The sequence below is a fragment of the Sorex fumeus genome, unplaced genomic scaffold, assembly GCF_029834395.1.
Source record: "Sorex fumeus unplaced genomic scaffold, SorFum_2.1 ptg000003l, whole genome shotgun sequence".
Taxonomy (NCBI): domain Eukaryota; kingdom Metazoa; phylum Chordata; class Mammalia; order Eulipotyphla; family Soricidae; genus Sorex; species Sorex fumeus.
In genome coordinates, this window is record NW_026606060.1 from 28177144 (window position 1) to 28191466 (window position 14323).

At 35.7% G+C, this 14323-nt stretch overlaps 1 protein-coding gene across 2 annotated transcripts in view; it reads right to left on the bottom strand.

Annotated features, from left to right (window-relative positions):
* Positions 1-14323, bottom strand: part of PPFIA2 (PTPRF interacting protein alpha 2) — a 500781-nt gene that overhangs the window by 63748 nt on the left and 422710 nt on the right. For both annotated transcript variants that reach the window (XM_056114449.1, XM_056114448.1), the window contains 2 exons: positions 9072-9202; positions 6265-6419 (listed from right to left, as the gene is read on the bottom strand). In XM_056114449.1, coding sequence (XP_055970424.1) covers positions 6265-6419; positions 9072-9202 — 286 coding nt within the window. The remainder of the gene's footprint in view (positions 1-6264; positions 6420-9071; positions 9203-14323) is intronic.

The following is a 14323-nucleotide window of genomic DNA, read 5'->3' on the forward strand; positions in this document are numbered from 1 at the left end:
ATTTCTTCAAATATAATTTCTCATAAATGTGTAAAGAAAAATTGGTAAAGTGTGTTTTTTTTTTACTTAACAATAATTACAATTTTGTATCACACAGGGGAATTCTTCTTGTTAAAATTTAATACAATTTTTTTTTACTATTTTATCACAGCTTTGCTGTGCTAGTTAGACTCTAATTAATTCTTCAATCTTGAAAATCCCCTTGTGGTTTTTATTATTTCTTGTACTGTGTATCAGTGACATTCTCTCTCTCTGTCTCTCTCTCTCTTTCTCTCGCTCTCTCTTAAAACTAACCATTTCTGCTTACAACAGTTAAGTTGGGAATATGTTTTGTTCTTTTCTCTTTAAAATTATTATTATTAGGATTGTCTTGAGAGCTGGTATTTTCATTAGTAAACCAATAAATGTTTTGTATCCTATAAAGCATCTTCAGCACCACATCAGCATTTTCCTAAACTGGTATGCTACCATTGTATTGTGAATCTTGGTCACTATAACTTAACTCTCTCTTCTCTGTGTATATTTGCCTCAAAAGCTTAGATTATTTCATGTGTGTGCTTGTCTTTGCTCCAATTTCCTGCCTACAGTTCTCTGTATTTCCAAGTTTCCCAGAGGAAAATAATTTTATCCCCACCTCTGAACATTTTCCTTGCTAGATCAAATGGTTTTATACTCAGAACCTAAATAAGTACTAACTTTCTAAAAATAAAAGCCACATTTTCCTACTCTATTCCTATAGGAATTTGTTCTTCATGTGATTTCAGTATATTTTTCTCAGAGATGCCAATAATTTATTCATAACTCAATCTTAAGAAGTTAAACATGTTTTAAATAAGTATTCATCTTTTTAATTTAATGAAGTTCAAAATGTTCTACAGGATTAGGGGCTCAATCATGTGCTCTATAACTGAAACAGTTCTAATGTATATTGTTTTTCTCATTATCTAAGGAAATTCACCCTGGGAAGCATTATCGACTATCCTATAGTTGCTTTTGTCTGACTGTAAATCATCCCAGTTTTTCACAAAGCATGGAATACAGACCATTACAGGCTCTTTAGATGTCTTCGTTATATTTAACCTGAACTTTTCCAAAAGGCCAAGAAATGTTATTTTGTCACACACTACATTTCTACAATTTAAAGGATTTTTCATAGTAAATAATTCATGGTGTGTCTTTTGAAGAAAGAACTATAGTCAGATTAAGTGTTAAAGCTTCATAAATTCACTATTACTATGAGGGTTAAAATAGTCTTAGAGATACCCATTCTGACCTCTTGGAATCGCTTCACAAAACTATTTATCTACTTTTAAACCTAGTTTTTATTTTCCAAGTATTTACTTGTCAACAACTATGACGGAGGGATGTTTTGACCTCAGTACAGAAGGTGCTGCTGAAAGGTGGTCAAGTGCTATGCATGAAACCCTTTCAGTAATAGTACCATAAACCACAGTGTAAAAACTCACTTCAATAGCACCTCTCATAAGGGTAGACTAATGTGTGGGAGTCAAAGGGACATATGTGTGAAGTATAAGGATACTGGTGAAGATATTTTTGTTGTAACATTGTATGCTTGAAACCCAATTATGAATAACTTTGTAACTTCATGGTGACTATATAATTTTTTTTGTCTTGGGGTCACACCCAGAGATGCTCAGAGGTTACTTCTGGTTCTGCACTCAGGATTTTCTACTAGAGGTGCTTAGGGGATGCTATGGGGTGCTAGGGATCGAACATGGGTGAGCCATGTGCAAGGAAAGGGCCTCACACACTGCACTAACTTGACAGTCCTCTAAATAAAATTAAAAAACAATTAAAAAAACTGTTTCTCATACTCTTTGGATATAGGTTATATACCCCGGGTCCTTCTTTAAATTTTTTGTTTGTTTGGAGGCCACACGTGGCAGTGCTCAGAGCTTACTCCTGGCCCTGGGATGAAGGATCATTTCTAGCAGGCTCAGGAGACCATATTGGGTACTGGGGATAGAACCCAGGTTAACTTCATGCAAACTGAGCATGCTATATGTTGTCCTATCTCTCCAGTCCATTCTTTTTTGTTTATTTGTTTATTTTTGTGGGATTAAGTTCATTTTTCTAATACTTCAACATCTGGTATATGGGTTTGCATCCTCACTCATGAATAATAAAGGCCAAGCACTCTTCCATAAGATAGTTCTTCAAATATCAGTAGCCAGTTACCTAGATAGATAAGCTAAAGGAATAAACACCTACTTACTCCTAACAAGTTTTAAGTTCTTCACAGGAGTTTAATTTTACCCTCTCAAATTTGCTCCCAGCTTCTGAGTTTCCTATAAAAGTGTAATATCTAGAATTGGATACTCTGGCTGCTATTTTGGCTGCTATCTTAAAAGAGGAGAGAAGTAGAAAGACCTTCTTTTACCATATACTGAGTATTGCCAGGTGTGGCCCCCAAAACAAAAAACAATGACGACAACAACAACAACAAAAAACAAATTTACTGACACATATGTTGATCTTTGAGTTGCATACAACATCTCAATATTATTTTTAAATGTTTCTAGGATTTATAATTTTCATGGAGAACAATTTATACCCTAGATAGTTTAGTTTTTGAGATAGTTTTTAGAATAACTTGATTATTTTTGTGATTCACAGACATATAAATACAGCAGGTAGGGCGTTCGCCTTACACGCGGCCAACATGGCCGACCCAAGTTCGATTCCTCCGCCCCTCTCGGAGAGCTCGGCAAGCTACCGAGAGTATTCGATATGCCAGACACAGTAACAACAAAGTCTCCAATGGAGACGTTACTGGGCCCGCTCGAGCAAATCAACGATCAACGGGAGGGCCTTTACCTTTACCTTTTACCTTATAAATAATCCATAAATTAACGAATTTGTTGAATTACAGATGGTCAAATGACTGGGTGAAATGCTGACCAAGAAACCTTGATAAATGGGGCATCATTTGACTCATGAGCACTCATGGGAGAATCAATTTCTGGTTATAAGTTATACCTGGCACTTCTATCACTAGGACCCCACTTGGCACCTTATCCACAGTGATGTCATAGTCAGAGGTCAGTCCCCATCCTCCCTATTCTATTACTGAGGAACTTATGTCAAAGAAACACAGGATCATAAGTCTGTCATGGTTATTTTTAACACAGCTTATTTTGCTTTGTTTCAAAATAGGTCAATGCCTTCACATAAAATTAAAAGTCAAGTTAGTTAGAATTCTAATTACTGAGATAGTTCCTTATCTTAAGATTTAGAAACCCTGTTTTTTTTGTTTTTGTTTTTTTTGCTTTTTGGTTTACACCCAGAGATGGTCAGGGCTTACTCCTGGTTCTGCACTTAGGAATTACTCCTGGCAGTGTTGGGGAGACCATATGGGATGCCAGGGATTGAACCGGGTTGGCCATGTGCAAGGCAAATGCCTTACCAAATGTACTATCGCTCCAGCCCAGAAAACTTGCTCTTAGTTATTTGCCTTGACAATTTTCTGAGCCAGAAACATACAAAATTTTTGGTTTGTTTGAAATAAAAGGTTGTTTATGTACATACATTTCTATGAATCTATCTATCTATAGGTTATCTTTTACTAAATAGAAAGTTGCTTAATGCCTATAGCCCATTGGTTTGAAGAATTTTTCTAGTGATCCCATTATTGCCTAAATATATACTGTGGGGGGTGGGGGGAAAGTAGACTTGAAACATATCCCAAAATCAAAATACTAGTAGAATTATGTACCATTTTTTTCTGGCACAAATATAGGTTTCTTGATCTCAATTGTACAAACATTCACTTTCCAATGTTTGTTTATTCTTAATTTCTAAGGGAGATTTAATACACTCACAACATAACTTCATATAGCACTAGAGGTTTAGATTTTTATGCTTGTCCTCATTAGCACTTCACTCTTTCCCATCCTTCAGTCCCTCTTTATTTAATCCTAGATTTCTTTAAAATGCAACAAAACTGTTCACAGTCCAGAAATTTTTCTAGGTCATTAATATGACCACAAATAACTATTGCTTGTTTGTGACCTGGAAGAAGTTGATACTTATGTAAATGATTACTTTATTCATCCATTTTGACACAGGGACACATAAAATCACTGACAACTGATAAGAAAGTCTAGGTTTCAAGTTGGCTCTCTAATTTTTATTTATCTTAAATTATATCATGAGGCTTGAGAGAAAGTATAGAGGGTAAGGCACATTTCACTGACAGAGTGATTTAGTTCCTTGACACCACATGGGCCCTTGAGTGACACCAGATGTGATCATGGAAGTCTCTGACATGGCAGGGCCAATCAGAACTGTTTCCTCAAATAGACCTGCTGACCCAGTTGACAGAGAAACACTGGTGGGGATCATGAATCTCTGAGCAGCACTTGGAAAGCCACCCAAATAAATAAATAAACTATAAAAAAAAATACCTTGCTATTTGATTCTGATAGATTTTGGTTGACAAGACTACTACTAGTACTGTAATTCCTCATTAAAGTCAAATATGAAATTAAAAAATAAAAATTGAAGGCATTTAAATATATCTCAATAATCAAAAGTAAATTATAGAGTTGGTGAGATAGTACAGCAGATACTGCATTTACATTTCAATAATGGGGTACCTGTGTTTGATCCCAAGCACCCTATATGATCAGTTAGTTGAACCCCGCCCCAAATGACCCCTGAGCAGAGAGCCAGAGGTAAACCTTGAGCAGCATTAGATATGGTTCTATCTTACCCATCAGAGAAAGAAGAAAAAGAAAATTAAATAGCCTAATGTGATATATATAAATATATGTATACATCTCTTTATATAGCATCTATATATAGTATGTGATATATATAAATATATGTATACATCTCTTTATATAGTATCTATATATAGTATATAGACAGAGTGAAGAGGGAAAAAAATAAACGTATGTTGAAATAGAAGTAAAATGTTTTAATTAAATACTTCAAAATGACTGTAATCACAAATTATAATTTATAATTAATTTGATAAAACTCTAAACAGTTGTGAAATAAAATTTAAAACTGGGTTTGTAAATTTTACATTCAAATTTTAATCTTATTTTCTCTGCTTTGCTTTATGTAGTGATTTTTAAAACTTAACGGTCCTCTAGAAAATTAGAAATCTAAAGGAAATTTATTCTCTTATTTAATAACAATCAAAGAACTAATGACATGTCAGTTTTCCTGATGGGAAAGAGTCAAGTGTATATATCATCATCATTTTAGAAAATATATTTCATACATTGTTTTTGTTACAGAAAATAAAATATATATCCATCACTCCACATATGTGTCAATCACATATATATTTATATTTTAATTATTCCTTTTATTTGTACTTATCTATTTATTCTTAAAATGTGTACCTTTTACATGTAATTGCTTTTTTATGCAATTAAACACTTATAATCACTAATCACTGGCACAATCTCTATTGCTTTGTTTCTTCCTTGATCACCCTATCTATATGCTGCTATCAGGTTTATTAATGAAAATTTAGAAGAAGTTTAAAAAAAATTCTGTCCTTTATAATTTCTGTTCTACCTAATCACTGTACTATTCCCTAGCCCTAACTTTGTAGTTTTTTCAACAGAAAATATTCTACATTTGCATGGCTGAGTTGCAGTGTGTCAACAATTTTAAATTGGTTTTGAAACAATAGTTGTAAAATAAGAAACTCAATTCTTCGAATTATTAAAATATCACTTTACTCATCAGTAAATAATGACAGCAACAGACCCTGCTTCATACAGTCCTTGCACAGTGGTAGGGCGTTTGCCTTGCACGCAGCCAACATGGCCGACCCGAATTCGATTCCTCCGCCCCTCTCAGAGAGCCCGGCAAGCTACCGAGAGTATCTTGCCCGCACGACAGAGTCTGGCAAGCTACCCGTGATGTATTAGATATGCCAAACACAATAACAACAAAATCTCCAATGGAGACATTGCTCGAGCAAATCGATGAACAACCGGAGGGCCTTTACCTTTACATATAGCATTAAGCAAATTCTACTTCTGAAGCATTAAGCGAATTCTACTTCTGATTAACAGATCAATCAAAAGGACTCAAAGTTTTACAATGTCCCTCCCTTGTAAGTCTATCAAAAGTATTGGGCTAAACTAACTACAGCGCTGATTACAAAAGTCCACTAGGAAAAGGATGAAATTTAAAAAAAAAAAAAAAAAAAGAACAACACACGGCATCTCAAAAACGACTGAGCAATGGGGGAAGATCCAGGACACACATACTTACGGAGCTGCCCCAGTCGTGCTTTTTCTTTTTTACCAAACAGACGTCCTATTGAAGACTTGATTCCTTTCTTCTTGGGGGCTTTATGCAGGGAGTCTTGGCTGCTGTTGGCACTGCCAAGCCCAAGGCTTTCTGGCTCAAGGGAGGCAGACAGACTACTGCGAAACACAAAGCAGGGAAAACTGTTTGTTTTGATACAATACCTGCAAGGTATACAAGACTTGTTTCCTTTATAAAAGTACAAAAGGAGAAGCAAATAGTCTTTCTGTGATATTTTGTTCTTTTATCCCCATATTTCCTCTGAAGTGTGGTTTCCTCAAATTGCAGGCCTTGTACTAAGTCATCTCTAGAAAAATTTATTTATTTTCCAAGTATTCTTCAAGCTTATTAACTATTCTCTAATCAGGACGTTGATTGATTAACTGAGTGCATTTCATTTTATTTATTATCTTTTTGGTCTAGGGCAAAAATGTCAGCTGTACTCAGAGTTTACTTCTGAATCTGTCCTTCGGGATCACTCCTGGCTGGCCTCTGGGGACCATATGAGGTGCTGGGGATTGAACTCAAGTCAGCCACTGCAAAGCTAACTCACTACTGCTGTGCTAACTTTCTTTTGCCTATTGAGTAGATTTGAAACAAACTTTCATTCTTCAGCACATAAATCCTTTATGGAAGTTGACTTTTGTAGTCTTTGACATTATGACCTATGATAAAAAATTATCATTATTAAAATATTTATCATTATTAAAATATAATAATTTTATAAGTTACTATCATAGTTGCCAAAATATTGTAACCTCAGTCTCTACTTGCTGTTTTTATCTCATTGTTGGGGTCTGATTTGATTTAATTTAATTTTGATTGGATTAAATAGCAAAATCATCTATCTTTGTGATTACTGAGTACTTTAAAAATAGGTTTTTTTTGGTATTTTTAGAAGAATTTTGGGTTGAAATGCTGTATGAGCAGTTTGTCTTAGTTCTACTTCTATTCGATGCATTTGACACAGTGCTAAAAGAAGAGGTTCAGTAAATATTGCTGATTTTTCCCCTACAGTTGTTAATTAGATGCTAGCATGATGGATAATTTAACTGCACATAATTCACCATAATTAATCTGAGTTCAAATTCTCTAAACTCCAAAGTCATGGTTTCAAATACTAGAAAAAAACTTGCTCTTCTGTTTGGGAAAATGAAGCATGCATTTTGAAGCAGGAATAACTGGATGTTTTTAACATATTAAAAAAGAAAAAAAATAGTTTAACTGCTTATCAGCACTAACAACTCTGTTTTTGAAAAAATATTTTTGGACATATACTATTTAGAAGATAAATTCTTATATGAAATATTAATCACAAAGTCATTAATTTGTTATATCAATTAATTACCCAGAAATGCTGTAATTGATGACAGTAATGGACCACATTAAGATGTAAATTGCATGCTCATAATTTACTATATAAATCTGACTGCAATTTTTGTAGGCAGATGAAAACTCACAGGATAAAGTCACTATGACAAATGAGATATGCACCCATATATAATTATCTTTTTCTTTAATATTTTGGCAAACATGTTTTATTTTTTATTCCTAGGAAGTTTGTCTATGAAGTAGCAGTATCCATAGGGTGTTATTCAATTCCATCTGCTTAAAGTAAATGAGACACAATCATGGACTTTACCGGTGTTAATTAATCCTATAGTAAAAATAAAATTTATTGACCAATATTAGAGACTCTTTAGCATTTGTTCTTATAACTCTTGAAGTAAGTGTGTGTGTGTGTGTGTGTGTGTGTGTGTGTGTTTGTGTGTGTGTGGTGACAAGGGCCAATTCCAGATCTCAAATATACAAGGCAAGTGTTCTTTAGCTGCATCACATTCTTGGTCCCCAATTATTCCTAGAGAATTCCTTCCTTTAAACTGACTCTATTGTAAGGGCAATAGAGAGAGTTCAGAATTGAAGATGCAGGCCTGGCTGAGACCAGAGCAACAGCGAAGTGGGTAAGGCACTTGCCTTGCCTATGCCTAAACAGGCATGGATCCCCAGCACCCCATATGGTATTCCCAGACTAATCAGTTGTGTTCCTGAGCACAGAGTACACTCTGAGAACTGCTGGGTGTGGCCCAAAGAGAAAAAAAATAAATAAAAACACAATAAAATAAAAATATCAATCCATCAATAAATAACATTAAGCAATAAAATAAATGAATAAAAGTAATAAATAAAATATAGGAATCTGCATGGCCGTGGACCTGCTTGGATCCCTGGCAACACGTGTCTCCCTGAGCCTTGCTAGCTATAGTCTGTGAGGCCCTTAAGCACTGCTGGGTGTGACTCCAGAGGCCTGGAAGCACATCAAAGTGGTTCTTGTCACCCTAGAGTTGCAGGTTCTGAACAACACTTCATCCTTGCTTGGGACCTTGCACTGACTCTCTGACCTGGGTGCCAAGAATCACCAGGGCCCTCTTGAGCAAAACACCAAAACAAAAGACAAATATAAACAATAGACTGGCTCAATTTAGTAGTGAATCTGTGCACACATAGCAGTTCTAGTCTCATTAAAAAAAAAGTTGGTAGAAACAGGGTCACAAATAAATAATTATTCTAAAAAGTTATCTTAAAATTAAAAAAAAAAACTTATTTTCCCAGTGATATTAGAAACCGGTACCAGGACAATATCCTAATGGCGAGTTATAGTGCAAATCAAATTTTCCTGCAATCTGTTAGAGAATATGTTTGATAGGAGAGAATATAAAGATATATTTTCAGAAGAAAAACATGCCATATGCAGAGTACATGGAGAGTCAGACCTTCTGGCATCATTGTGGTAGGAAGATGGGAGAGTGTGAGTCATCCTCATGGCTCGAGGGGTAGGAGGAGGAGAAGTTTCACACTTAATTGTTGCTTTATCTTCCCGACCATCTTCTTCCACTACTGCAATCTATAAGGAAAAAATAAAAATCAGATAAACTTTTTCTACATATCAGTGGACGTTGATATAAGTAGAGAAATATCAAAACAAGACTCTAAATAATATTCATACAAATATTAAAAGTTGGGACATACAGTTCTTAACACATATGAATATGCATTACAAAATGTGTGGATACCCTAACTGTAAGAGTAAATATACACCTTAGATCAACATACTGGGTTCATGTAAAGTTTTTCTAGAATCTATTACAACATATTAAAATGTCAATGATTCGCAAAGAATTAATGATCATATGCATTGAAATAATTCTTCAAAAGAATCACAGTCATGGGGGTATGGTGCCGCCAGCAGGTCTTGTACCTTGTACCTGTGGGGCAAGTGCATCAGCAGTCGAATGGTGCCTTCAGGCTTCTTGATATTACAAAATTGCATCTGTGCCTTTGGCCAGACCCCTACAACTTAGGAACAAGTTTACAAAGAAATTAAATGGCCAAAAGTTAGGTATGTGGGAGCCATTTCCACAAACCACCTCCAGATCAGCTATACACGCTTATTTGTTGGCCTTATTTCAGAGACCCATAGATAAATCTCAAAAGAGATCAAAAGACACAGTTAATCTTGGACCCAAACATGGCTGAACAGACTGGGGTAAATCGGAGGGAGGGAGGAGCATGTTGGCCTGGTGGCTCACCCAATTGGAGCCACCGGCAGCCACTTGCTTCCACAATCCAAAATTGCTGCCATACCCCTGGCCTGACTCCACCATCTCAGGAAGGACCGCACCAAGATATAATCTGTTGAAAATTCTGGTATGTGGGTTCTGTGACTGAAATCTCCAGGCTTTCTTGGCGTTGGGAGGGGCTACCTCTCCCCACTTCCCAGTACTCATGGAAGCACTAGCAGTCACTCCCACGAACCAATTCCAGTGCCACCCTGTAAGCATGTCTGCCGGTCTTGCTCCAGAGACCCATAAACGACTACAGTAAATCTTGAAAGAGATCAAAATCCTGAGTTACTCTTGGACCTGCACATGGCTGAACAGACCAGGATAAATTGGAGGGGGGTGGGTTGGACTCTGCCCACCCAAGCAGAGCCTCTGGCAGCCACTTGCTTATACGATCCAAAATTGCCACCATACACCTTGTCTGACTCCACTGTCTTAGGACAGATTTCACCAAGATATAATCTGCTGAAAGTTTTGGTATGCAGGTTTTGTGACTAAAATCTTCAGCCTTTCTCAGGGTCGGGATGGGCTACCTCCCCCCACCTCCCTGTACTTCCAGAATCCTTGGCAGTCATATCCACAATCCAAAGCTGCCACCTAATTGAAAAGCTATTCCAGCCTTACCATCCCTATAAAAATAACGAATGCCCTGAAGAAACACCATTACCTCTTAGCACCTGTACTGCAAACCATAAAGCGTACAAAGAAAGGAGAGAGAGAGCAAGAAGGAAATTGCCTCCCATAGAGGGAGGCTGGGTGTAGGCTGTGGGGGGTTGGGGGATGTTGATGGGGAAATGGGGGGCTCTGTTGGTGGGAAATGTACACTGGTGGAGGGATGAGTGCTGGATCATTGTATGACTAAAACCCAATTATGAACAGCTTTGTAATGGTCTATTTCACAGATACCCAAATTAAAAAAAAAATTAAAAAATGTAATGTGGAGTTCATGCCCAATTCAATCAGCTTAATCAATGGCTGAATAAGTAGCAGTACTCCTGCATTAAAAAGAAACAGAATTACAGTCATGATATTGTAACATGAATTCTGCTGACCTGTAATAAGAGGTCAGTTATTTTGACAGCTACATAGGTTTATTAAGGAACAACAAAAGCAGCAAGAAAATGTTATTAATGACAAGATGTGCACTTCAATCCAGAAGACAATCAAAACCGCTTTTTATGGCACTGGGGGTATGCATTCTCTCATTGGCTAGGTCACTGCTGGACAGAGGAATTTCCCTGTTCTAATGGGGTAAGGCAAGCAACATCACTTTCTGACTAGCAGGACTGACCTTCCAGAATATATAGGATTCTATAATGTGTACTGGATACTGTAAAGTGTAAGGGATTCTGTAATGTGTACTGAATTGACTATGCATGAGAACTCTCTTTTAGTCTCCTGACCTCATTGAAACAGGTTCTCTAAATTAATGTTTTAAGTGGGGGATTTTTTTGAAAAGCAAAGAAAAGTTCGTAAGCAAAGAGAAGCAACTAAAAGTTAGCTTTAAAAGCTTTTTAAATCAGGTAGATAACGGATATCTATTCCAGGTGTCCTAAAATTGATTTACAATTTATAAGAAAATTTTGAACTGAGAATAAAAGAAGACCAAAGTCTTTTAGGCTGGTATGTAAGAATATATGTCTTATAAACTGATTTCATTAACTGCTGTGGGGAAATTGCCAAAGTTGTATAGAAACCATTGTTAACATGGAGGGAAGCGATTTATTTAAGAAAAAGTAAATGATGATTTCAGAATAAGTCAATATACTATACATTGTGTAGAAATAAAGATAAAGAACTATATTAAAATAAGACTTTCAACAGAGAAAGCATATGTAACTTTTTACAATGCCTCATTTATTCATAACATTATTGTACATATGTCTTATGTATATTCACATATATAAATATATGATTAAAAACTATCTTAATATATAAAATGGTATATATATAGGAAGCATAACAAAAATATATGTGTTTTTTTATGTTCTGATAAAAAATGTTCTCAGTACGACTACAATAACAATCTTGCACCTGTGGTCTTATATTGTGTCTACACAATATTTTGCTTTTTTTCTATATTGTTATTGTTATCTGGGTAAATATGTTTATAGATGATAAAGACCTCATGCATTTTCAATACTTTTCAAATTTTTCTCTCTTATCCAACCTTTTTAACATTCTTTCCATGTTTTACTATTATTATTATTATTGTTGTTTTGTTTGGGTGCAATACCCAGCTTTGCTCTGGGCATATTCCTGGTTCTACACTCAGGGGCTCAGGATGTTCAGGATGTTCAGGACTGAAGCTATATCTAATGCATGCAAAGTAAGCACCCTACCCACTGTATTATCTCTCTGCTTCTTGCCAGTAATCTTCATAGGCTTTCTTTTCTTCAATTCCACTAACATATTGCCACAAAATTAACTTTACATATTGTTTTCAGCATATCAATGCTTTGGAGAGATCTTACTAACCTCACACCTCATCTAAAGTCACAGGACATGTTTATAAACACATCCTTATGTGTATTTATTTCTACAGTTTCATGATTTGTGATTGTTTCCTATGATTACTTTTGACATAGTTTCTCCTGTACATAGTCATTTCTAACTCTAAACTTTCTCTTCCTGAAGTACCACCACATAAAGTGCCCTCCTTTTCTGTGCCAAAGTATACCAATGTCCCAAATATGAATTCTAAAAATCATCATGTCAATGCAGTTGATCTAGATTTTTAAAGATCACACTATAAAAAGAAAGTCACAAAGACTTTGATATCAAAGAGGCATTTTTAAATTGGATTCACTTTATATTGGAATGACATCAGCTCATAATTTACTTGCTGTAAAATTACTTTCTTCATCAGTAAAATGGAAATAATAAATCCTATCTTAATATAAATTTTAAAAGTATAAATTTCATCATGCATGTAACGCCTTACAAAATGTACATTATTTACATTTATTAATTATTCAGAAATAAATATTTTTATTGATCACCTCTACAATGCTTTATTACCTACCATGGCATTTTTAGGATCTTCCTTTGTAACTTTTTTAAAATGTCTACTGACTTGCTTTTATGTCAACTACATATATTTATTTCTATATTTTCATACTAATCCTTTTATCACAGAGAAGAAAACCAAAGACAAATATTAAAGACATTAGTTATAGCAAATCTGAGAGCCGAGAGAGAGAGAACTAGTGGTATCATGGAGATGTAACAGAAAGATAATCTTAGCACTGTAGCACTGTCCTCCCATTGTTCTTCGATTTGCTTGAGCAGGCCCAATAACGTCTTCATTGTGAGACTTGTTACTGTGTTTGGCATATTGAATATGTCACGGGTAGCTTGCCAGGCTATGCCGTGTGGGCGGGATACTCTCGGTAGCTTGCTGCTCTCTCCAAGAGGGGTGGAGGAATCGAACCCGGATGGGCTGGGCCAGCTGCACACAAGGCAAATGCCCTACCGCTCGGCAAAAGAAAATGTCATGAATTTCTTTCATGTGAGTAAATATAATATAGGTTGTCTTTTTTAAAGTTAAAAGTTGTTATGAATATATGCAACTGATAACTGATAACTCTGAAATCTTTTCCATCGGACAAGCCATGATCATAAGCTCTGCTATTTTTTATGGTCTACAAGGTTGACATTGGTGAATCAGTTAGAATGTACTTAGTTTCATTGTATGCTCTCTCATGGGAGACTGTTCTTAACCAAGTAATGCCCTTTCCATAGAAAATTAGTTCTCTAGAATGCACCTTCTATATATGGGTTGACTATCTTATGCAGAACTATACACCATCTTTTCTATCTGGCTCTAATATTCCAGGAAGCAATATTTTGCTGACTGAGTGACCCAGAGCAGGCATCAGATGAGAGAAATTTAAAACCTTCAATTCACTGAAAATCCCCAGTCCTCAGTTTTACTTACCATTCCATGCTTCCCTTTCCCATAGAAAGAGCAAAAGGGTCCCGGCCCATGCCTTCCCCTCTCTGAATTATTTTTTCTTCTTGACCCACAGTTGCACTTCCCTGCAGCCCTGCTTATAACCCAGTATGAACCCCCCTTTTTTTAAAAAAAAGTGTGAGTAACAAGCTTTATTTTAATGGGCAGTAGACATCAATCTGTTGGCTTCACATAACTGAATAACTGTAAAACTTACATTTTAAAAAAGAAATAGTAGTATTGGAGCCAGGGAGATGGCTCAAAGGCGTGGAGACCCGTTTTGAGAAACTCTAGGACTGACCCACAATCATTAAGCTGGAAGTATCCAAACACTACTGGGGATAGTCCAAAAATAAAAGTATAAGACGACAATAACAAAATATAGCATCATAGTAGTACTGCAAGAAAATGATATAGTTCTAATGAAAATTCCACTGAAATAAGAATA